Consider the following 22,787-nt stretch of genomic DNA (forward strand, 5'->3'; position numbering starts at 1 on the left):
TCAAAGAATGTTATGGTAGTCCAAATAAGACACAACTAAAGCATGCATCTCCCAAATCAGACCTATGTAGAAACATCTTGATGTACTAGCCTTAACATTACAAATTCATTCCTGGCCACCACAAAACTTGAATGAGGACTACATTCAGGATAACATCTAAAGACCAATCTTTAAACTCCCAAGGGAAGTATGATAGCATCCAATACAGATCAATATCATATCCCCATTTCACCTTTTCACTGATTTATGTCTAGATATTTGGCAGCTATGACCTCTGAAAGGTGACTGGAAGGGCAGGATTTCTTCCATCTGGTTTGTCCCCAATGCTGGGTATCCAAAGGTATGGCACTTCTAGAGCTACTGGCAGCTAATAGCTTGAGGTAATTATAAACGTTACTTTTTAGGAATGTGATTCCAAGAATACTTTAGCCTATGCTGTTCTTTGCCTCAAGCATCAAAACGTCATTTGTCACCTCTTTGAGAAAGGGGGAATTGACAGAAAGCCAGAGAAACTGAAAGAGTGAAGCAGAACAATTAAGAATCCAGATTTTCCTTCTTTATAATTTCCTGTAAAATAGATGGAAACTTTTCAAGTTCTGCAGTTCTTGCTTCTAGGCACCTGGTAAGACTGCTCAAACTGGAATCCGGTAATAGCCAACTCCTGTTATGCAAGAGCTAGACAATGTATACCCAGTGAATGTGAATCTCCAACTTAGGAAGGTGGCTGAAAGAAATGCCACAACATTCAAAAAGTTTCAACTGATTTTCCACACTTCATCAGATCTTCACAGCAAAAGATAAATGCAACAGAGACTCAGAATTACGCTGATTTACTGAATGGGGTTTTATAATGGAAGTGGAACATAGCTTTACAGGTAATGATTCACAGTACAATAATACAATGATGGAGGATCTTGGCCACAGCCTTCAAACAATACAAATAAAGGGATGCTTTGGAGCTGGACTATGTCGTAGGGGCTGAAGCAAGGCATCCATAGTTTGACTTTATGAAATTAGAGGAGACCTTAAGCTGATCCCTGGCTGCTCACCTGAGTTAAATCTAGCCAACTGAAGGCTGCAGAAGTCATGTAGAAACTACAGGAAACAAAAAGGAAGAGATATACAGAATAAGGCATATTATTTATTTATTTATAAACAACATTTATATCCCGCCCTTCTCACCCCTGAAGAGGACTCTGGGCGGCTTACAAGTTATATGTACATACAATATATTATATTATTAGCATAGCACAATATAAGCATTATATATTACTATATTGTACTATACCACTATATTGCAATATTATTAGTAATATTACATGTAATATAAATATACAATTATAATAGTGTATTATTACATATTATATTGTATTACATTATAATATTATCAATATCATATATATATATATATATATATATATATATATATATATATATATATATACACACACACACACACACACACACACACACACACACACACACACAATACATTATATTATTAGTATACCATAATATGAGTATTACATATTATGATATTGTTATGTCTTCCTAGCCCCCTTCTTCACTCTGGCGCAGAGTGGCAGTTAATCCAGTTATGATCAATTATGTAGGTGGCATTTTAATCAGCAACTCCGTCTTCTTTCTCTGACTGTATTTCCACTAAGATTTTAAATTTACCAGTTTGAAGGCACCCTTATTTGTTGACAAGGTAGCCACTTACATGTATCTGGAGCTCACCAATGAACACCTTCTTTTAATCCAAGCAGGAGAACATACACACTGACAGGTAATGCCTCATTCCTGCCACATTAGAAACCAAGGTCAAAACACTTTAAAGGCATCAGCAAATGAGCAGAGCAGAACAAGATTAATATTAGGATAGTTTCCACAGCAATTGAAACCTCGTCCAATGTCATATGTGATGCAATACAGTCAGCCCTCCATATCCTTGGATTCTGGATTCACTGATTCAACCATCTGTGGCTTGAAAATATTCTTAAAATGAAATTCTAAAAAGCTGGGCACATTCATGGCCTCGAAAAGGATTCAATATCCTTGTCCTAAGCAGGGAGTGTGGCTTTCTATACCAACAAGAATCTAAGTTCTATGAGTCTTTCTGAATCCTCATTATCCCCTAATCACAAAAGATCATCATCACTCTCACTAGAAGACACTACTGGGGAGAAGATATGAACCACATATCCAAGAGGAAAGCAATGGTCCCATTATTCTGCTTTGGTCAGATCTCACTTGGAATAACGTCCCCACTTCTGGGCACCACATTTAAGAAGGGTATTAAACATGTCTGTACAAGAGTGACCAAAATGGTAAAATGTCTGGAAGCCAAATTGTGTGTGGAGAGGGAGCTGGGTGTGTTTAGCTTGGAGAAGAGAGGAATAATGTGAAAGGATGTCATCTTGAGGAGGCAGGTTTGTTTTCTGCTGTTCTAGAGGCTATGATATGGAGCAGTGGATTCACAGTGAAGGAAAAGAGATTCCACCTAAACTAGTTTAGGAGGAATTCCCTGACAGTAACAGTAGAATATGCTGCTTGGGAGTCTAGTAGAGTCTCATTAGCTGGAGGTTTTAAACAGAGACTGGATAACCATTTGCCAGGAGTGTTTTGATGATGTGTTCCTGAATGTCATGAGATTGGACTGGATGACCCTTGTGGTGTCTTCCAATTCTATTATTCTTTCCATCCCTGCTTGGTAGCTTTGGAGATATTGTCTTCCCACTGTCAAAGCTTTTCCAGAAATCATAATTTACAAAGTCAACAGAACATCATTCAAGCATTCTATTCTTTTCCAACCTCTTATTTAATACCATATCACCTGTTACATGTAAAGGTGTGCCTGTGTGTAATACAGCCGTTATCTGCATTCACCTGCCCTCTGCTGCTACACCCAGTTATTCCATTCGCTGTGTCCCTCTCACCTCAGCATCTTCTGTTTGCTCCTCTGTGTTGCCCAACTCCTCTTTCTCCTCCTCCCTTCCATATGTTTATGCCATGTAATCACTTCCTTGTTTCCTGGAGTCAGCTCTTATTCTTATTCTCTCGCCATGCTTCATTCTTCTTCTATGTTGATGCATGTGCTTTGACATGAATCTCGTCTCTATTCACCTATTACAAATAATAATAATGACATCATTTTAAGGTGGACAGGGCTTACTTTTGAGGTGTTCAATATAGTAAACAGGAAACACAGGTTGTCATATTCCTTGATTATAACAAATCAAAAGCATAATACAGGTTGAGCATCCCTTATCTAGAGTTCCGAAATGCTCCAAAATTGTCCATGTGGAGGCCTGAGACAGTGAAAACACACAACAACACAATAATTTCTGTGCTTAATGTTTGCATGCATTGGGTTTTTCATTTATGTCTTGCATAATTTTTAGTGTTAGTAGCTTTAAGTCTCCTTTGGGAGAAAAGTGGGATATAAATGCATGATGATGATGATGATGATGATAATAATAATAATAATGTATTGTTGAAGGCTTTCATGGCTGGAATCACTGGGTTGCAGTTTTTTGGGCAGTAGCCTGCGTCTGTGGCTAGCATCCTGTTGGGAGTGAGGCAAATGCAGTGTGTATATATATCTCTGTGGAATGTCCAGGGTGGGAGAAAGAACCTTTGTCTGTTTAAATCAAGTGTAAATCTTGCAATTAGCAAGTTTAAATTAGCATTAGAGTAGCCATGAAGTTAGTAAAGTCAATCAGTGAGAATATCTGCATAGAGCTAGCCTGGCCTTTGTTGCCTGGAGACACCCTCCATTTGGGAGGTGTTAACCAGCCTTTGATTGCTTGTTGTCTGGATTTATTTATTTATTTACAGTATTTATATTCCGCCCTTCTCACCCTGAAGGGGACTCAGGGTGGATCACATTACACATATAAGGCAAACATTCAATGCCTTAGCATAGAACAAAGACAAAGACGGGCTCCGAGCTGGCCTCGAACTCATGACCTCTTGGTCAGAGTGATTTGTTGCAGCTGGCTGCTCAACAGCCTGCACCACAGCCCAGACCCATTTCTGTGTACATTATTTACACACAAACTCACTGCAGCCCAATCATAATAATAATAATTCCAAAATCTGGAAATCAAAACACTTCTAACCCCCAGCATTTGAGGCCCCTTCTACACTGTCATATAATTCAGATTATCAAAGGGGACAATCCTATGTTGAAGTTCAAAACACCCAGAAGGCCCAAGCCTGCTATACAACAACAATAGAGTCGCCATAGGCCGAAGTTTCCTGGAAGTCATATATATAGGATGATTGTGTTGTCGAAGCCTTTCATGGCCGGAATCACTGGGTTGCTGTGAGTTTTCTGGGCTGTACGGACATGTTCCAGAAGCATTATCTCCTGATGTTTTACCCACATCTATGGCAGGCATCCTCAGAGATTGTGAGAACACTTGGCAAATGGGGTTTATATATCTGTGAAATGTCCAGGATGGCAAAAAGAACTCTTGTCTGTTTGAGGTAGGTGTGAATGTTGCACTTGGCCAGCTTGATTAGCATTGAATAGCCTTGCAGCTTAAAAGTCTGTCTGCTTCCTGCCCGGAGGAATCCTTTGTTGGGAGGGGTTATTCTTGGGACCTGAACCATAGGGATTTCTCCTCCTCCTGGGAATATTTCACAATCTTGGATCAGGGATGCTTAACCTGCAAGAAATAATACATATTACATTATAATGGCAAAGAAAATACAAATAACATTGCAACATGAATCTTTTGTAAAGCAAAACCCACTTAATCAGCATGAAGTATTAACCATTTACATGTATTTATATTTATATATGCATGGTGATTTTGGAAGGAAATGAAACACAGGAAGCAGACACACTAATATACCTCTTAAATCTTTAATATGGCACAAGAATATGCCAACTTTGCTCCGGCACAACGCCTCTTTGGAAATAAACTGAGTCATAATGAACTTGTTCTGTTTCATTTCCAGGAAGTTCACTCCAATCAAGACTAAAGCATCATATGAGATTCACCAGACAAAAACAATAAAGAAATGGAATATAATGTGAATGTGTTGGTCTGTGCTCAATTGTCAGATTGTATTGGTTGCTTGTGTAAATGTAAATTGGGTTTCATCTTTTGGTTTATCATGTTATTTTGTATTTTTATATGGCATTGAATGTTTGCCTCTCTCCATATGTTGAAAGCTGCCCTAGTGAGTCCCCACTGGAGATATAAGGCGGGATAGAAATAGTTTCAGGCAGGAAGCAGCCAAGCTTTGAAGCTGAAAGGCCATTCAATGCTAATAAAGGTGACCAATTGCAACATCACACTTGCCTCAAACAGACAAGAGTTCTTTCTCCCATTCTGGACAATATTCCATATACACTCTACTTGCTTCATTTCCAACAGACCTCTAAACAAAACTCTGAGGATGCCTGCCATAGGTACAGGCGAAATATCAGGAGAGAATGCTTCTGGAACATGGCCATACACCTTCCAACAAAGGATTCCCCCAGGCAGGAAGCAGCCAAGCTTTGAAGCTGCAAGGCCATTCAATGCTAATCAAGGTGATCAATTACAACATTCTCACTTGCTTCAAATAGACAATGTCATTTGTATTTTCTGCAATGCTATTTGTATTTTCTTTACCATTATAATGCAATATGTATTATTTCTTACAGGTTAAGCATTCCTGATCTAGAATTGTTCAATACTTCGGGAGGGGGGGGGGCGGAATCCCAAATGGTTCTGGTCGCAAGAATAACACCTCCCAACAAAGGATTCCTCCAAGTAGGAAGCAGCCAGGTTTTGAAGCGGCAAGGCTATTCAATGCTAATCAAGCTGGCCAAGTGCAACATTCACACTTACCTCAAACAAAGGGTTCTTTTTCCCACATACCTAAGATATATAAACCACACTTGACAAGTTTCCAACTGATCCCACAACCTCAGAGCATGCCTGCCATAGATGTGGGCGAAACGTCAGGAGAGAATGCTTCTGGAACATGGCCATACAGCCCGGAAAACTCACAGACATACTCATAATGGAAAAAATATTAATTCCCAAACCATTTATTCTTGAAGTGACTGGCTTGACCTTAAAGGAGCTGAGGGTGGAGACAGCCGACAGGGAGCTCTGGCGTGGGCTGGTCCATGAGGGTCGGAAGCGACGGAACGAATAAACAACAAGAATTTAAAGGAACACAACAACAATTTCTCATAACAACAGTAGTATTTTCACAACATATTTAAACAATTTTATTCTAAGGTAAAGGTAAAGGTTTCCCCTGACGTTAAGTCCAGTCATGTCTGACTCTGGGGGTTGGTGCTCATCTCCATTTCTAAGCTGAAGAGCCGGCGTTGTCCGTAGACACCTCCAAGGTGTGGGCCGGCATGACTGCATGGAGCGCCGTTACCTTCCCGCCGGGGCGGTACCTATTGATCTACTCACATTGGCATGTTATCGAACTGCTAGGTTGGCAGGATTTATTCTACTTAATACAAAAAAAAATGTCTAATGCGGGATTCGAACTCGCAAGCTTCCCCTCCAATGACTCAGCGTCGAAATTCCCGCCTCCTGCCGGGCTCGACTGCGCAAGCGCACCAGCTCCGAATTCTACTTTCCCTCCCTCCTTCCCCGGCTTCTCCTCCAACGAGGAGGCGTGGCCAAACGCATCACACGAGGGGGCGTGGCCTACCGCCAAGCGCGAGGAAGGTTGCGGAGAAGCGAGGGAGAGAGAGAGAGAGAGAGAGCGCGCGGGCGCGAAGGAAGGAAGGCACGAACTGTCGAACTGCCGCTGCTGTCTCGCGCTAGAAGGAAGAGGGGAGGGGGAGGGTCTAAGGAGAAAAAGAGCGCTCCTGATTGGGCGGCGGAGGGAGGGTGAGTGGCAGGCTCTCACCTGAGGGCGTTGCTGAGGCCCCGCCCACTTCCCTGAAGGAGAGTGGGAAGGAAAGGGGAAAGGGAAGGGAGGAGGAAGCCTGGTTTCTGAGGGGGTCATTTCTCTTGAGGGGTGGGTGACAGGGAACTATTAGCTTCCATAGCTGTGTGTGTGAATCTTCTCCATTGGGGACTTTCCATTGGGGAGGCTTGAGGGTCCCCAATCCCTGTGTATTTGGGAAGGAGTGTTAACTTCTGGAGGAACATTTTAGGCGTTTCAAGGCCTATTTTGGGAAGAAGCAAGGGAGAAACCCTCTTGTTTCTGAGGGTTTGTCCAAGTTTGGGTCTCTGACCTTTATTTTGGGAAGGGTTTCTTCTGGAGGATTTTATTAAAACAGAGCTTTCATTGTAGGCCTTCATCCTGTTTGTGGGGGGAGGACTGCAATTTTAATTTGGGGTGTGTGTGTATCTGTGGCCTACTTTAAAGGGTTGTTTCCCTTCTGTGGGAGAAGACAACATTTTGAGGCGTGTTTGAATTTTTCACTTCCTTCTGATCTTGTAGTCTATTATCTCTCAATTTTCTTTCTTTCTGTCATTTCTATTTGATCTTGAAACACTCCTATTTCTCCCCATTTGTTGTGTTTCCAGAGCAGAGACTTGTTACTCTATATTGGAAACCCAGAATAAAGGTGTGTAGGTTAAAATAAATTAGGACAGATTAAAAAAAACTTTTCTAAGGGAAAGAAGATGATTCTATATTTGGGGGCACTTTGCCGCAGAAGAAGTCTCTGCTTTGGGATCTCTGTCAGTGGCTCCCTGAGGGATCTAGTGGATCACTTCTGAAAGGGTTGGCCCACAGATCTTAAACTTGCAGAGACTTTAAAGGTCAGGGTCTGTTCCTTTTGCAGCCTGTTTTTTTTTTTTAAAGATTGTGAAGAGGCCAGGCTTACATAGGTGTCAGGTGTCAAGGTAGGAACTGGGATGTAAATTAGTACCAAAAGGCCTATATTTTGGGAGTTGAAGTCTGTCATTACTCCCATTATACGGCTCGCCTGCATGCACATTACTTCCTTCCTGCTCCTGCTGCTGTTTAATTGACCTTACACCAGGGAAATGTCGGAGCTGAGGAGGCGAGGAGCTGCAGGAGATCATGAAACTGACAGCATCCTTGACAAGGTAAGTCCAACTGAGTCTTTTGCTTCCTTGTATCTGCCTCCAAGTGTGACAATAGGGATGCTGTGAATTTGTTAATTTCTGAGGTGCCTTTTCTAGCTGCCTGATCTAGCTGTCACCTTTTTTTGCTTCCTTCTGTTCACACTTCTTCACCCTCTCGTGTTTCACTCAGTTATAATTTCACCTCTTGAGATATGCTTGAGTAATGAATTTGGGGCAGGTGTTTGTTTTCTCCCCCTCCCTCTTTGGGAGCTGTTCTTCCTTGCCAGGCACTCTAAGTCTTGACAGTTTGAATGCAAAAGAGAATATTGGGTGAAAAGGAAAAGGCCCTTCTCTCCCTTGTTCATTTCCCCTTTTTACACAGTTGAGCATGAACTGAGGAAATCAGGAAAGCTTGAAAATGTAGCAGCGATGTCTCACTCTGCAGTAGGAGGCCATTCCTTCTGTACCTGCAGTCTGCTCCCTGTCTATAAAACTGCTCCTCCCCTTGTTTGCGAGCTCACATTCAGTAGTTATAGGCTGTAAAGTCCTGATTCAGTAATACATTGACCTTTGTATCCAGAGGAAGTTAAATATACGTTGGTGGATTTGCTATCGTGTTTCCACCTATATGGAGTGTGTGTGTGTGTGTGTGTGTGTTTGTGGATGTGCTTAGTTCTGGGATCTATCATGAGCAGATATCCATGTCTGTATTGTGACTTGTGTATCTAAGGGAGAGATGTGCTATTTTGGCTAGTGACTTACATAATGAATTAATGTCTTTTAAAAAGAAGAATCTTAGGCTTTCGAAAATAATGTCATATTCCTAGGCCTCAATATAAGAGCTGATATTATGCAATTCTCAGTACATGTAACTTAGTGAGGTTATAGAATACCAAAATGTTAAATAGTCATGACTTCTAAAATTGCAGCACTATTTTAGAGCAGGGGAACCATTAATAGAAAACAATACTTTTTCTTTTTGATATTTTGATTTCAGGTGTTTTGATATTTGATTTTGCTTTCTTTTAATATGAGTTTAAGTCCAAGTAATGGGTTCTTTAGGTACTCATTAATTTATCTGATTTTTGAAGGGCAGACTGTTAAAGTGTATTAACTTGTTCACTAAATGCATCTTGGGAACTGTGCCATTTTATCAACCTTCTAACATGCAGATGCAGACTAAGCATTCCTTGCTAGAATTCTGAATTTTGAAATCTTCAAAATCTGCGGTTGTCCACAAGAGTGACTGAGATAGTGACACCTTTGTTTTGTGATGGTTCGATGTACACAAACGTTGCTTCATACACAAAATTATTTAAAGTATAAAATTATTTTCAGGTTATGTGTATAAAGTGCTTGAAACAAATGAATTTCATGTTTAGACTTGGGTTCCATCTCCAAAATATCTTATTTTAAACACATATACAAAATACCAATATTCCAAAATTCAAAACATTTTTGGTACCAAACATTTTGGGTAGGGGGTACTCAACTTTTCAATGTATTTTTTTTCATGTCAGGAGCGACTTGAGAAACTGCAAATCGCTTCTGATGTGAGAGAATTGGCTGTCTGCAAGGACTTTGCCCAAGGGATGCCTGGATATTTTACTATCCTGTAGGAGGCTTCTCTCATGGAGAAACTGGAGATGACAGATGGGAGCTCACTTCGCTCCTAGGCCCATGGTAGCGTGCAAATTAAAATATATGCTGTTTTTAACAAATAAAAGCTTAACATTAAAACATGGGGGCTAATTCTTATACATTGCCTATGAGAAAAACTGAACAAGTGTGATTGCATGCTCACAGCAGCTGCTTTTCTCCTATGTCAACTGCGCAGCAGTAACATCTAAGTCATGTGAATTGGAAAAGGTCATCTATTTTTCTTCTTTAAAGAAATCATCCATTTGTTGTGTAAATCCCTGTACATTTTAAATATTTGGGAGAAGGGTTCTAGTGTTGTCTACCCTGTGATATACTATGATTCTATGCACAGGGATTTATTTATTTATGAAGGCATATTCAGTTATATGCAACCTGATCTGCAGTTTGAAGTTGTGCACTCCAGACTCAGGTTTATCTCCCCATTTAGTCTTTATAAGAACTAGATCCCAGTTTGTGCAGGTTTCTGGTTATGCCTATGAAACCTCAGTGTTGACTCAAGAAAGATATGGCCTAGAATATATTGCAGTGGAAGATAGGAAGTCATAGCAATGTAAACGTTTTGAAAATTTGAAAGATATTTTCCCAAGGAGACAGAAATGTACAGAAAATATTTTTAAAAAGTAATCCTGGCACCATTTTGAGATTTAAACTCAGTGGTGCAGTTTGTTTACAATACAATTATAACTTGAATTTTATTTTTTTTGGTTCAAATAGAGTACATGATCCTGAACTGGAAGGACCCCCTAAACTCTTAAGAGTAAACTCTTTGGTTCTGCCAGTTTGAGAAGCAGGCGAAAACAAAACACACAAACACAAAACAGAACAAATATTCAGCATTAGTAAAACAGAGAAAATGTCTCCACTAGTGTCAAGCAGATATAATACACTCAGTTACATAAAATTAATTGAGAAAAGAAAACCAAGACCAGGAATTCTTTATGTGTACTAGAGCACAAATAATTAAAGTGAGAAAAAATTGGCATGCTGATATTGTTTGTCCCACCCCTGACCTTAGCGTGATTTGAATATTATTCTGCAAGATTTGGTAACATAAAGAAAGCCAATATTCCCTACCCAACACAGTCCAGATGTGTTCGATGACAATTCCTGTTTACCTTGACTACTATATTATGGAAGCTCTAGTCCAGAATACAATGAAGGCAGTGAAAGACTGGGATGAAGAGGTGCCTCAGGGCAGTGAAAGGCTTTGGTATGGTTCCAGTTCTAGATCCCAAAACATAAAAAATTATGTTTTTATGAAGCTTTAGCCTCAGGCTCATTGTGAATGTTAGGGCTTATCTTTATATTATAAGGGGAATTTTCAGTAGTACTAATTTAACTATAACGTATTTATTAAATAGGTTGTGATTTAGCTTGTGGGTAGGTTGAAAGGAAACAAAAAGCCCACAGTTTAAGGTTTCACAAAACTTGATATTTTTATCATACTGCTTGTTCTTTTGTGATCATTTTTTCTTGCTGCCTTCTACCTTACCAAGCATTATTGTCTTTTCTAGTGAGGCATGTCTTCTCATGATATGTTCAAATTTAACACTCTTACTTAAGTCATCTTGACTTCTAGGAGAAGTTCAGGCTTGATTTGCTCTAGGACCTATTTGTTTTTCTTTCTGGCAGCCCACAGTATCTGTAGAATCATCTGCAGCACCTCATTTCAAAACCGGCTTCCTCTGAACCTAATCCTGTTTTACATATTATATATATATGCACACTAAACAGATAAGATTATAAAACACAGCTTGTCCTGAGCCCCTTGTCAATTGGAAACCATATCAGCTGTCTTCACCAAGCTTACTTACTTAGGCGATCCCTCACTGTCTGAGTATGATGGCCTTCCAAGTTTTTGGAAGATGCCTGTGCGTGAGTTTTTTAATGTGTGAAAGTCAGTGCACATCCAATCAACACATAGTCTTCACATAGTTGAGGGTCCCAACCAGTGGTATGGTTAACACAATGATGGTGGCTTCTCAATCTGTTGCAACCTTCTGCTGTCACAGCAAGATAAAACCAAATGTGATCCTAAGGAGGTACTATGTGATCTTGGGAGTTCTGGATTTATCACTGAGCCTGGAATCCCAGGTCTCGACGGTGGCCAGGGGAGCTTTTGCATAATTAAAACTTGTGCGCCAGTTGCACCCATACCTTGGGAAGTCAGACTTGGCCACGGTGGTCCACGCTCTTGTTACATCTTGAATAGACTATTGCAATGTGCCTTATGTGGGGTTGCCTTTGAAGACTGTTTGAAAGTTTCAAATAGTCCAGTGGGCAGCAGCTAGGTTCCTTACTGGAGGGGGGTACAGGGAGCATACAATCCCACTTTTACGCCAGCTCCAATGGCTGCCAGTCTGCTACTGAGCACAATTCAAAGTGCTTGCCTTAGCCTATAAAGCCCTAAACGGTTCCGGCCCAGCTTACCTGTCCAAATATATCTACTTCTGTGAACCATCTTGCAGGTTAAGATGGTCCGAGGAGGGCCTGCTCTCAATCCCACTGACTGATGGGGATGAGAAAGGGCCTTCTCAGTGGTGGCCCCTAGGCTATGGAACTCCCTCCCCAGGGAAATCAGATCAGCCCCCTCCCTCATGGCCTTCAGGAAGAAAATGAGCACATGGTTGTGGGACCTAGCCTTTGGACAGTGCAGTAACGATTTCTCAGTGCAATAATGAACAAAGTAATTGACAACTGGAATGGCTTTAAGAATATGCCTTGGATTGTGTGATTTTAAAATAACAGTTATAAGATTGATATGTTAATTATGTTATTTTAAAGTATGTGTTGTTTTTCTATATTTGTATGTTTGGCATCAAATTGTGCCTTGTCAGCCACCTTGAGTCCCCTTCAGGTGAGAAAGGCGGGATATAAATGAATTAAAGAAATACTAAATAAATCTTTTAGAGATATGTACAGTTATAGTAGTTAGTCATGTGAGGTTTGCCCCAGATTGTGTCAGCCTTCTCTGAGGCCCTTGGTAACAAATGACAAAATAGAACCAACAAAAAATAGGAATACAGTTTGCGCTTTGAAAGTTATTCCACTAGGAAACATTTTATTAACCTAATCGATTGCCCGTTTTATCCAAACGAAGCCCATTCTTTGAAGGATAATGGAAATCAAATCTAGAGTCTCACAAACAAAAAACATGCATTTTCCCAAAAACATTGATTCCTGTTACATTTTTGAAGAAAACTTGTACAATTTCTATTTGTAGTTAGAGGATCGGTTGTCTCCTCTCTGGATCCTTTCCAGCTATAGCCTTGACTTGCTGTAGTGCCTAAGGTTGTTTGGGATAATCATTAACTAGAATAATGATCATTAAGCTTGAATTGCTCTGGATGATGAGTACCCTATTCATTATTATTTATTTAAGACTAGCTTGGGGACCCGGTGGTGCCTGGATTATTAGAAGAAGGCATTGTTTGTTTTGGGATGTTAGGTAATATCACTGAGGTTTGGTTCAGATTTGTTGTAGGGTGAACTACAACTCTCAGATTCCTAGGGCAATTACCCCCAAACCCTGCCAGTTTTCTCAGTTGGGCATGTTGGGTCTGTGTGCCAAGTCTAGTCCAAATCCATCATTGGCTAGGTTCAGGACTAAGGGTAAACTACAACTCCCAGATCCAAGGTCAGTCACCTCCACACCTCTGGACTTGACCTAGAATGTATAGGGGGATACGGAGTTCCAGGTAGGCTGGACCGAAGCCATATAGGACTTTTTTCTGTAAGAACCAGAACCCTGAATTGGGCCCGGAAACAAATAGGCAGCTAGTGGAGCTGTCTCTTTGATCAAATGTTGTAATCAGTCTGAATGGTCCTTGAATGTCTCCTGATGGGCCTCCAGCTACTACATAGAGAACCACCTGAAGCCTAACCCTGCCAAGACACAAGTGTGTGCTTTCCACCTACGTAACCGTGAAGCCAACAGGAAACTGAAAGTTACTTGGGAAGGCCAAGAGCTCGAACACTGTTTCCATCCTAAATATCTTGGTGTCACCTGAGATCGAACACTAACATATAGGAAACACTGCATGAACACCAAGCACAAAGTAGCTGCACGTAACAACATCCTGCGGAAACTGACTGGCAGCGCATGGGGTGCAGACCCACAAGTAATAAGAACATCAGCCCTGCCCTTGTCTTACTCAACTGCTGAGTACGCCTGTCCTGTCTGGCAAAAGTCTGCCCATGCAAAGCAGGTGGACATAGCACTAAACGAAACATGCAGAATAATCACAGGATGCCTTAAACCTACACCTGTTGATAAACTCTACAAGTTAGCTGGCATTGCCCCTCCTGACATGCAACGGGAAGTTGCTGCTAACTGCGAGAGAAATAAGGTTGAGCATTGTGAAAGCTACCCACTGCATGACTATCAGCCTCCTCCCACCAGACTCAAATCAAGGAAGGGCTTCATGAGAACCACCACTCCTCTTGATGTTCTTCGAGCAGCAGCAAGGGTGTCCCTCCTGGCAGCTAAACCTGTCAATTCTAACTGGATGGACCCCCATGAGGGTCTTCCTCCAGGGGCAAACCAAGAATGGGCAACTTGGAAGTCCCTGAACAGACTCAGAAGTGGAGTGGGCAGATCTAAAGACAACTTGGCAAGGTGGCACTACCTGGAGGAATCCTCAACCTTGTGTGACTGTGGAACAGAACAAACAACTCCACATATGTATGCTTGCCCACAATGTCCTGCCTCATGTACGGAGGAGGAGTTGTTTAAAGCTACGGACAATGCAGTTGCTGTTGCCCGCTTTTGGTCTAAAACTATTTAGTTGCTTGTGATTTCCTTTTTTTCATCATTTTAAAATGTATTTGTTATGCAATGCTTTTGACACGAAATAAATAAATAAATCCTGATGGGCCATTGAATACGTACTATATATGAATAAAAAGTAATCGGTGAGCAAATTAAACTACTGTAATCAGTCAATCATGTACTGTATGTCATTTAGCCTTGTATATTTACTTAGATGGTCCCAAATTTGGTGGAAATTCATCCAGTATTTACAAGATGCGGTACATTTTATTTGTTTAGAGTTAAGTAAACTGAAGCAATGTATCTAGTAAGCAGATTCTCAATTCTGAAACGTGAGCTTTCAGTAAACAAAAATAATTGAAATAGAGTATTGCATTGTTTGTGGGTATGTGCCTTCACTTGTCTATTTATGATAACTCCACAAATGTCATCAGGTTTCCTCATGCAAGGAATATGCAGAGGTGATTTTTATTACAGCATCTGATACTCATTAGTGATCTCCCATCCAAATACTGGACTGACCCTGCTTACCATCTAAGATTAGATGAGATTTGGTGCCATTAAGGTATTTCAGCTCTGATTCTACTATAAGACACATTTTTCCCACATTGTGGAAAAGATCGGCTTTTAAATAAATAAATAAGAGATTGTCTTTCGAATCTTTAAAGAAAAATTATACCGGCTTCTTTGTATCTGCTTGGGTTTTGATCCCCTGTGGATACCAAAATCTATGGATGCTCAAGTTCCTTTATTTGCAATAGTGTAGTAAAGTGGCATTTCTTATATTAAATTGGAAATTTAATGTATACTTTTTGGAATTTTAACAAAAGTATATTTTCAAGCCATGGATGCAGAATTCAGTGATACAAAGGGCCACCTATAAGTCCTAATAATAAAAATAGATTCAAATTTTTGAAGTTACATTTTTTATTTCCATGAAGTTTTATATACATATTTATATACATGCAGTTAAATGTAATACATTTTTATGATTTTGATATATTTAGAACCAAGTTAATGGTTGTGAAATTGCCAGTTCTTTTTCAAAATCCGTGTTCAATATTATTTGAAAGAGTACTTCAAGTGAGGTGGAATGAAGTGGTTTAAATACTCATATTGCCAAATTGTTTTGGCAGGTGACTGAAAACTTTCATGCTGAGTTTTCAAATATATAAAAGTATTTATTTCTACTCTTATTTCTTTTGCGAGGTTTGAATAACATTTGCATGTTCTTCATCTGCTTCTGGAGTTACACCTTAAGCATTTCACTGACTGTTGAAAGAACATATAGTCTTCTTAAATGCCCAACTTTTTGAATTTGTCTGTGTGTCAAAGTAGTTCAGGTGCCAATCCAGTATGTGCTTTCCTAAAATGTAACCCCGGTTTGAACTCAAAAGATACTGTCCAAAATCCAGTGCTGTACCTTTTTATCCAGATTGAGCTGAAACTTTCTTCATCTTTCTTTCTCATTGCAGCCACTGTGGCACCAAAAACAGCTTTAGAATTTCCTAACCTTTCAGATAAAATTTTTAGATATGTTGCAACAAAGAGGAAGGAATAACTAATTCTTATGAAAGCAGTAGAATGGAGTGGATAGCTCATAGTGCGGCTAGTATAATTTTCCTTGGTCACAGAGACCAGTTGATACCTTTTAAAAAAATGCGATGATAAAAAATGCTTTGTTGTTGACCTGCCTTTGCTGATGTCGTGTTATACAGATCCCCCCCTAAAGTCACCATCCTTAGAATTAACAATTTTGAAGATCAGCAGATTTGGAGAAGCTGGTTAGACAGTACAATAACATTATTCAAGCACTTTATGCGTTTCTAAATTACCTTGTTATCTAGGTAGGGCCTTTCATTTGTTGGTTTTTGTATCCGGGTCACTATTCTGTGGGAAGTAGAAGAGATATCTTGGCTTTAATTTGTGTGATAGCAGAACTACTGTATTTGATAGAGAAAGGCCACCAGATCCTTATACCTATACTTTTGAGCAGGGGTCCCCAAACTAAGGCCCGGGGGCCGGATGCGGCCCATCGAAGCCATTTATCCGGCCCCCACGTCACAAGGGCAGAAGGGGGTTAGGCTAAATGACCCAAGGGGTCACTTCTTCTCTTACAACCATTATCATTATCACTGTATTATTATTATTATTATTATTATTATTATTATTATTATTATTATTATTAACATTGAGGCTGGATGGCCATATGTCAGGGATGCTTTGCTTGTGCTTTTGGTGCACAGAGGCAGATGGGGGTTGGACTAAATGTCCCAAGGGGTCTCTTTCAACCCTCTTTATTATTATTTTATTATGACACAGCAAACAAGATAGATATGCTGGATTTCATATCACAAAATCACAAATGGAACACTTCCCAAGTGTCTAGGACTGTGTGATGTATTTTCGGATGATGCGCGCAGATCCCAGTAGGGTGGCCTTTTGCAGTTGGCAGATCGTAATTTTGTCAATGTCTATTGTTTCCAAATGCCAGCTGAGATCTTTTGAACGGCACCCAGTGTGCCGATCACCACCGGGACCACCTGCACTGGTTTCTGCCAGAGTCTTTGAAGTTCAATCTTATTTTATTATTATTATTATTATTATTATTATTATTACTATTAACATTGAGGTTGGGTGGTCATCCATCAGGGGTGCTTTGCTTGTGCTTTTGGTGCACAAAGGCAGAAGGGAATTCGACTCAATGGCCCAAAGGGTCTCTTCCAACCCTCTTTTTTATTATTATTGTTGTTATTATTATTATTATTTATTGCTCAGTGGCCAACTATAGTCTGGCCCTCCAACGGTCCGAAGGATCATGAACTGGCCCCCTGTTTAAAAAGTTTGGGGACCCCTGCTTTTGAGGAACAAAGTTTCTTTTTAAAAATAGTAAATCTGCTGTACTTTTAAAAATACTGCAAGAGAGCAAAATTGATTGCTTTTTAGGTTCAAAGTTGATTGCTTCTTTTGAGGCAAAGTTTCTAAGGCTGATTCTTCTAAATTCAATCTTGTTTTAGGCCAGGTGCCCTTTTTGATAAAAGTAGAATCTGAGGATCTAGCAAGTTCCAAAAATGTATGAAATTACAATTTTAACATATAAATGCACTTTATTACAGACATCTGGATTATTCCTGATGCATCAATGAACAGCTTTGCACACTCAAATACCAGATATAACTAGTAGGCTTATGCATTTCGGTTAAACCTTGATCAATTTCTGCTGGCCAGATACCGGTAGAGCCCCATATCAGTTTTCGCTTGCTTCCCTAAAACGGGCATGCAGCTGGATGGCGTTTTTGGACTGTAGCTGAAAAATATGGCTAGATCCCGCCCATTGGCGGCAAAGAGAAGAGCTCCCTGGTCTCCCTGGTCTCCTTTTACCGTCATTTTAGGCATTTGCATCATTTGCCCTTATATCCTTTATTAAGACCTGGATTAAAAATCACCAGAGTTAAGACACCACTCTTTCTGCAATCCTTTCCCTTTGGTCTGTAGAGGAGACCCGGGTTTGATGCTTCCTTAAAGCTGTTTCCACTGTGGAGGAGACAGGCGCTATAGGCATCGCAGGCATACACACTCTCTCCCTGCACACAGCTTTCCAAGACATTTAAAGGAGGCTCCCACTTCCCAGAGAAGGAAGAGCGATGACCTGGAGCTATTCTATCCTGGGCTTCCTTTTAAAAACCCTCTCTTTTCTTTTGATTGCACTGCATGTGCCTGCCTTTCCCCCCTCGGGCTTTTCTGCTTTGAGTTTAATTCTTCCTTAAAGCTGTTTCTACTTTCTACTCTAGAGGAGAGGTAACTAGGTGGTAGTTGTTTTCTGAGAATGAGGCTTTTCTTTTTGTTTGGTTGGATTACTATTATTACTATTATTTATTAACAACTATTATTATTATTATTATTATTATTATTATTATTATTATATTTTAGAAGTATTTTCTGAAGAAGAGGAAGGGAGGAGAAAAAGAAGCTAAAAGGGTGCCCCCAAACACCCAACACATTCCCATCTCCCAGTCACTAGTCTCACTAAATAAAAATAAACAAGAAAATAAAGGAAAATCAAAAAGATTCAAGAGAGAGGCCAAGCCAGCCAAGCCAAAAAATACACTAAAGCCACTGTGATGCCGAATAGGGAAGGAAGAGCCATGATCGGCTGCCATGTGGTCCGGTTATGAAAGGGGAAAACGTGATGGCTGGGACCTTGCCGTTATGGCCATCCAGTAGAACTGAAGAAACCGGTTTGGCTGAAGTAAAATGGCTAAAACGGATCCGTGCACAAGTATAATAACTAGGGTTTTTGCCTCTGGAGAAAAGAAGAAAGTTTAAAAAAGAAACCAAGAACAATAATTTTGTTCGTTATTTGAGCTTAGAGCAGTCGCTGCAGTCAGTATTACTAAGAAAGGAAACAGTACAAAAAACCTGTAACTCTAATGAGATGATTGCAGACATGGCAATATATGTACCTCTCTTAGAAAAAAGATGTGGTAAATGTTAACTTGCTTGTTTTTATGTTAAACATAGTTTCAAGACATTCTACTAATGTTTTTCACAAAGTCACAATTTCTATGAAATTGCTTATTTTAATTGCTTATTGAGTTTCTCCCTTTGAAGGTTTTAAAAACCAATGATTCTTTCATTCCTTGAAGAATAGTTAGCATGCTGCTCTGATAATTATTCAATATGCAATATTTGTGCAAAATGAAATTAATTCTCCTTTATAATTGTGGTATAGATTTCAATCTCTTTATATATTCTTAAATTTTCCCTTTAGAAGCAGTTCTTTCAGGCTTTGTATATCACAGTTTTTCCATGTGGCCAAATTATGTTTTCTCTGCTTTATTTGTTTAGAATATTTATACTTTGCCTGTCAGCCAAAAATGTTCTCGAAGCAGCAGAATGACCTTCATTTTGAGATATGAGTGATGATGTGCAGCAAAATGTTTTGATGTGCCTTCTGTTAATAAGTTGGCAGTTTCCATTTAGAAAAATGTTTACTTAGCAATATTTGTGTATAGAATTTAGGAATGCAATGTTGGGGTGCAGTAATAATTTAAATCACAAAGACTTACTTAAGGCATACAAAATACTATTATAAATTGAACTTGACCAAATCAATCGAGCCTTAAGAACATGCTATGTAATAATTGTTTTAAATTATATAACTTTGATACAGCAAAGCTGCTCTCTCATGATGTTAAATTTAATGTGGTTGTGGCTGTAACAACTAGTTACAGGAGCATTTAAAAATTGTAAGTTATGTGCATATGCATGCATTGAGATTGTGAAAGCCAATTTCTAGTATTCTGAAACCAGTGAGCACATGATTTTAAAATCAAGTGAGAAATTACTTTATGGCTTGTATATACAGTTCTGCTGTTTGGAATGTTGGAATGTTGACACTTAGGAAGCAATTTGGGCTGGGTTTTGTTTTGTTTTCCATTTTTTGGAACCTATTTCTCATTTCACATTGAGTGTATTAATGTGTTGATTCATTTGTGCCTACTTATCCAAGTATTATGCTTGAATTTTGTATTTTTTAAGGATGCAGATGGTGATGAAAGGTTTGCAGAACTAGATCTCAGAACTGATTTAGATGTTCCTGAAGTTGTTCCAGCAAAAGACAGCACTCCAGAAATTTTTAAGAAGGCCCTTTCTGGCTTATCTTCCAGGTATTATTATTTATTATTTTATTACAATATTTATATCCCGCCCTTCTCACCCAACAGGGGACTCAGGGCGGCTTAAAATAAAACACACATATAAAAACTGTACAATACACTATAAATCAGTTAAAAAATTAACTTACATAAGACATTCATAAAACGCATTATAAAATACAGATAGGCGTGTTCAAGTTTAAAATACTGGGTCTGTCAATTGAGTTCCAGCGTACATAATAGTAATTAATGCTGCTAATTGTTATTCGAAAGCCTGGCCCACAACCAAGTTTTAACCTTCCTACGGAAGGATAGGGAGGGAGGGAGCCTGCCTGACTTCACTGGGGAGGGCGTTCCATAGGCGGGGAGCCACTACTGAAAAGGCCCTGTCTCCTGTCCCCGCCAGCCGCACCTGTGAGGCTGACGGGACCGCGAGCAGGGCCTCATCTTCTTAAGGTACTGATGAAGGGCAAACTTATGAATTTGGGCAAGCATTACTGAAGAGTTTTGGAATACTGTATGTTGCTTGGAGGTGCTCTTTTTAAATAGAAAAACTTTAAAATCTTATATAAAATTATGTCCAGGCTATATGACTACAGTGTACATGAAACACAACTGAATTTCATTACATTTGGTTCCTACCTCCTAGACCAGGGCTTCTTAAATAAACTTTTCCGCCCAGGACTCCTTTTGGCCTGAGAATTTTTAATGTAGCTTATATAGGTATATATAATAGGCATACATTTACTGCTAACAAATCAACATTTACAAGATTCGCTAAACGGGCTGCTTTTCTTGTGCATCTTCTTCAGATTCCACTGTAAACATTGCACAACAGATTCGTGTAAGTGTCTAAAACAACCACTAGGTTATGTTCAGAAAGCTTTCACTGTTGCCCAATGTACTGAGACCCCAACGTTTAGCAAAGGTGACCCCATTTTGGTTCAGGACCCACAGTTTAAGAAGCAATATTCTATATATCTCATGTTCATATATGCAAATACAAGTATTTCAAAATCTGAAATCTCAAACTCTTCTGACTATATTTCTTTTAAGTAATACTTAACCTGTATTCTCATTTGGAACTGAATTATTTTTATGTTAATGAAAGATATTTCTGTTTCATCATAAGCATGCCCTTGCTCGTCTATTAACTGGTCATAAAGTTAGTGTAGATTAATGATTAAATGGGACATTCCTTCCCTTTGTGTGAAGAGTTCTAACTTCACTTTTTATGTTTTCCCCCATTTTAGATGGAAGAATTGGTGGATTCGAGGGATTTTAACATTACTTATGATTTCAGTTTTTTTCCTGATCATATACATGGGATCATTTATGCTGATGCTTCTTGTAAGTGTGCCAAACTTTTTGCTTGATATACTTTGTTTCACTAGTATAAGAGGGTAGGATAGATTTGGATCTCATAATAGGTCACTATATGAAGTAAACTGGCAAGGTTTATTGATTCTCTGTTGTTCACAACAGTAGCAGAGTTGTAGTGCCTGTATTGTATTGCTGAAAAAAATCTTGAGATAGCCAGGAGTAGAAAGGAAATGTTGTGATTGCAATTTCTTCATCTTCAGAGATGTGACAAAGATTACTGATGGGAGATTTTAGGCATATGTAAGGAAGTACTTTTTAATGCACTACTTTGTCACACTGTGGAATTCACTGCCAAAAAGATTTTGTGGTAGGTGCCAACTTGCATCATTTTCAAAGCTGATTGGATAAATTAATGGAGTATGGGCTTCAGTGGTTAGTAATATATATACCAGTCATCACTAGATATACTAAGAGGCAACATGGTGTAATGATTTGTTGGACCAAAGCTCTGGAAAACAGGACTTTAGATTCCTTCTTGAACAAAGAAGCTGGGTGATCTTGGGCTAGTCCATCTCCCAACCATAGGGGAAGGAAGAGCAAAAATACCCCAGAAATCTTGCTAAAAGCCCTTGCTATAAGTTAGAAATAACCTGAATTATAGAGCTCCAAGAGACCATCCAGTCCAACTTGCTGTTGTTTAAGAACACACAAAGCACTCCCAACAAATGTTAGCCCAGTTTCTTTTAAAAGCTTCCAAAGAAGGAGACTCCACCACACTCTAAGGAGCATATTCCACTGTCAAACAGCTGTTAGCATCAGGAAGATATATAATGACAACAAATCAGATACAATGTGTTGGTCAGGACAAGTTGAAGAGTCCTTCCTTGCTTATGGGCCTCTCAGAGGCAGCAAGTTGGCCACTGTGTAAACAGAACACAGTACTTTATCAGATAGCAATGAGTCTGATCCATCAGATCCTTTCACTTTTTGCAGAATGATATGACTAGTTTTCCATTGTGAATATAACACATGCTTTAAATAAGAGTATTAAATTTAGTGGTTTGGGGAAACTGCATGTATATATATGAACTTTACCGACCCCTTTTCTTTATTTCAGGTCTTGGGCATACAAGTGAAATGTTTCCATGAAATCATCACTATAGGTTATAGAGTTTATCGTTCGTATGACTTGCCATGGTTTAGGACACTAAGCTGGTAAGAAACAAGTGCAATTTTTCTATCTCTATTCATAGATCATGAGTACAGCTTTGTAGTGGAAACATAAACCAATGATTTGTTTACATGTACCCATATGCTTACTCTCCATCATAAAGCTCTGTTGTATCTTTTCTACATAGA

At 39.4% G+C, this 22,787-nt stretch overlaps 1 protein-coding gene and 1 long non-coding RNA gene across 3 annotated transcripts in view; one reads left to right on the plus strand and one right to left on the minus strand.

Annotated features, from left to right (window-relative positions):
* Nucleotides 1-820: 820 nt before the first annotated feature.
* Nucleotides 821-6,629, minus strand: LOC103278892 (uncharacterized). The gene is made up of 3 exons (XR_506396.3): nucleotides 6,435-6,629; nucleotides 2,940-3,126; nucleotides 821-1,095 (listed from the first exon to the last, which is right to left on the minus strand). It is a non-coding gene; the product is annotated as an uncharacterized LOC103278892 (long non-coding RNA).
* Nucleotides 6,630-6,730: 101 nt separating this feature from the next.
* The window catches only part of cds1 (CDP-diacylglycerol synthase 1), a 32,102-nt gene continuing 16,045 nt past the window's right edge, over nucleotides 6,731-22,787 (plus strand). For both annotated transcript variants that reach the window (XR_010006494.1, XM_003221238.4), the window contains exons 1-4: nucleotides 6,731-8,036; nucleotides 19,990-20,117; nucleotides 21,359-21,455; nucleotides 22,546-22,643. Coding sequence is in view for 1 of the 2 variants with exons in the window: in XM_003221238.4 (XP_003221286.1) it covers nucleotides 7,974-8,036; nucleotides 19,990-20,117; nucleotides 21,359-21,455; nucleotides 22,546-22,643 (386 nt within the window). In the remaining variant the exon portion in view is untranslated. The remainder of the gene's footprint in view (nucleotides 8,037-19,989; nucleotides 20,118-21,358; nucleotides 21,456-22,545; nucleotides 22,644-22,787) is intronic.

The sequence above is a fragment of the Anolis carolinensis genome, chromosome 5, assembly GCF_035594765.1.
Source record: "Anolis carolinensis isolate JA03-04 chromosome 5, rAnoCar3.1.pri, whole genome shotgun sequence".
Taxonomy (NCBI): domain Eukaryota; kingdom Metazoa; phylum Chordata; class Lepidosauria; order Squamata; family Dactyloidae; genus Anolis; species Anolis carolinensis.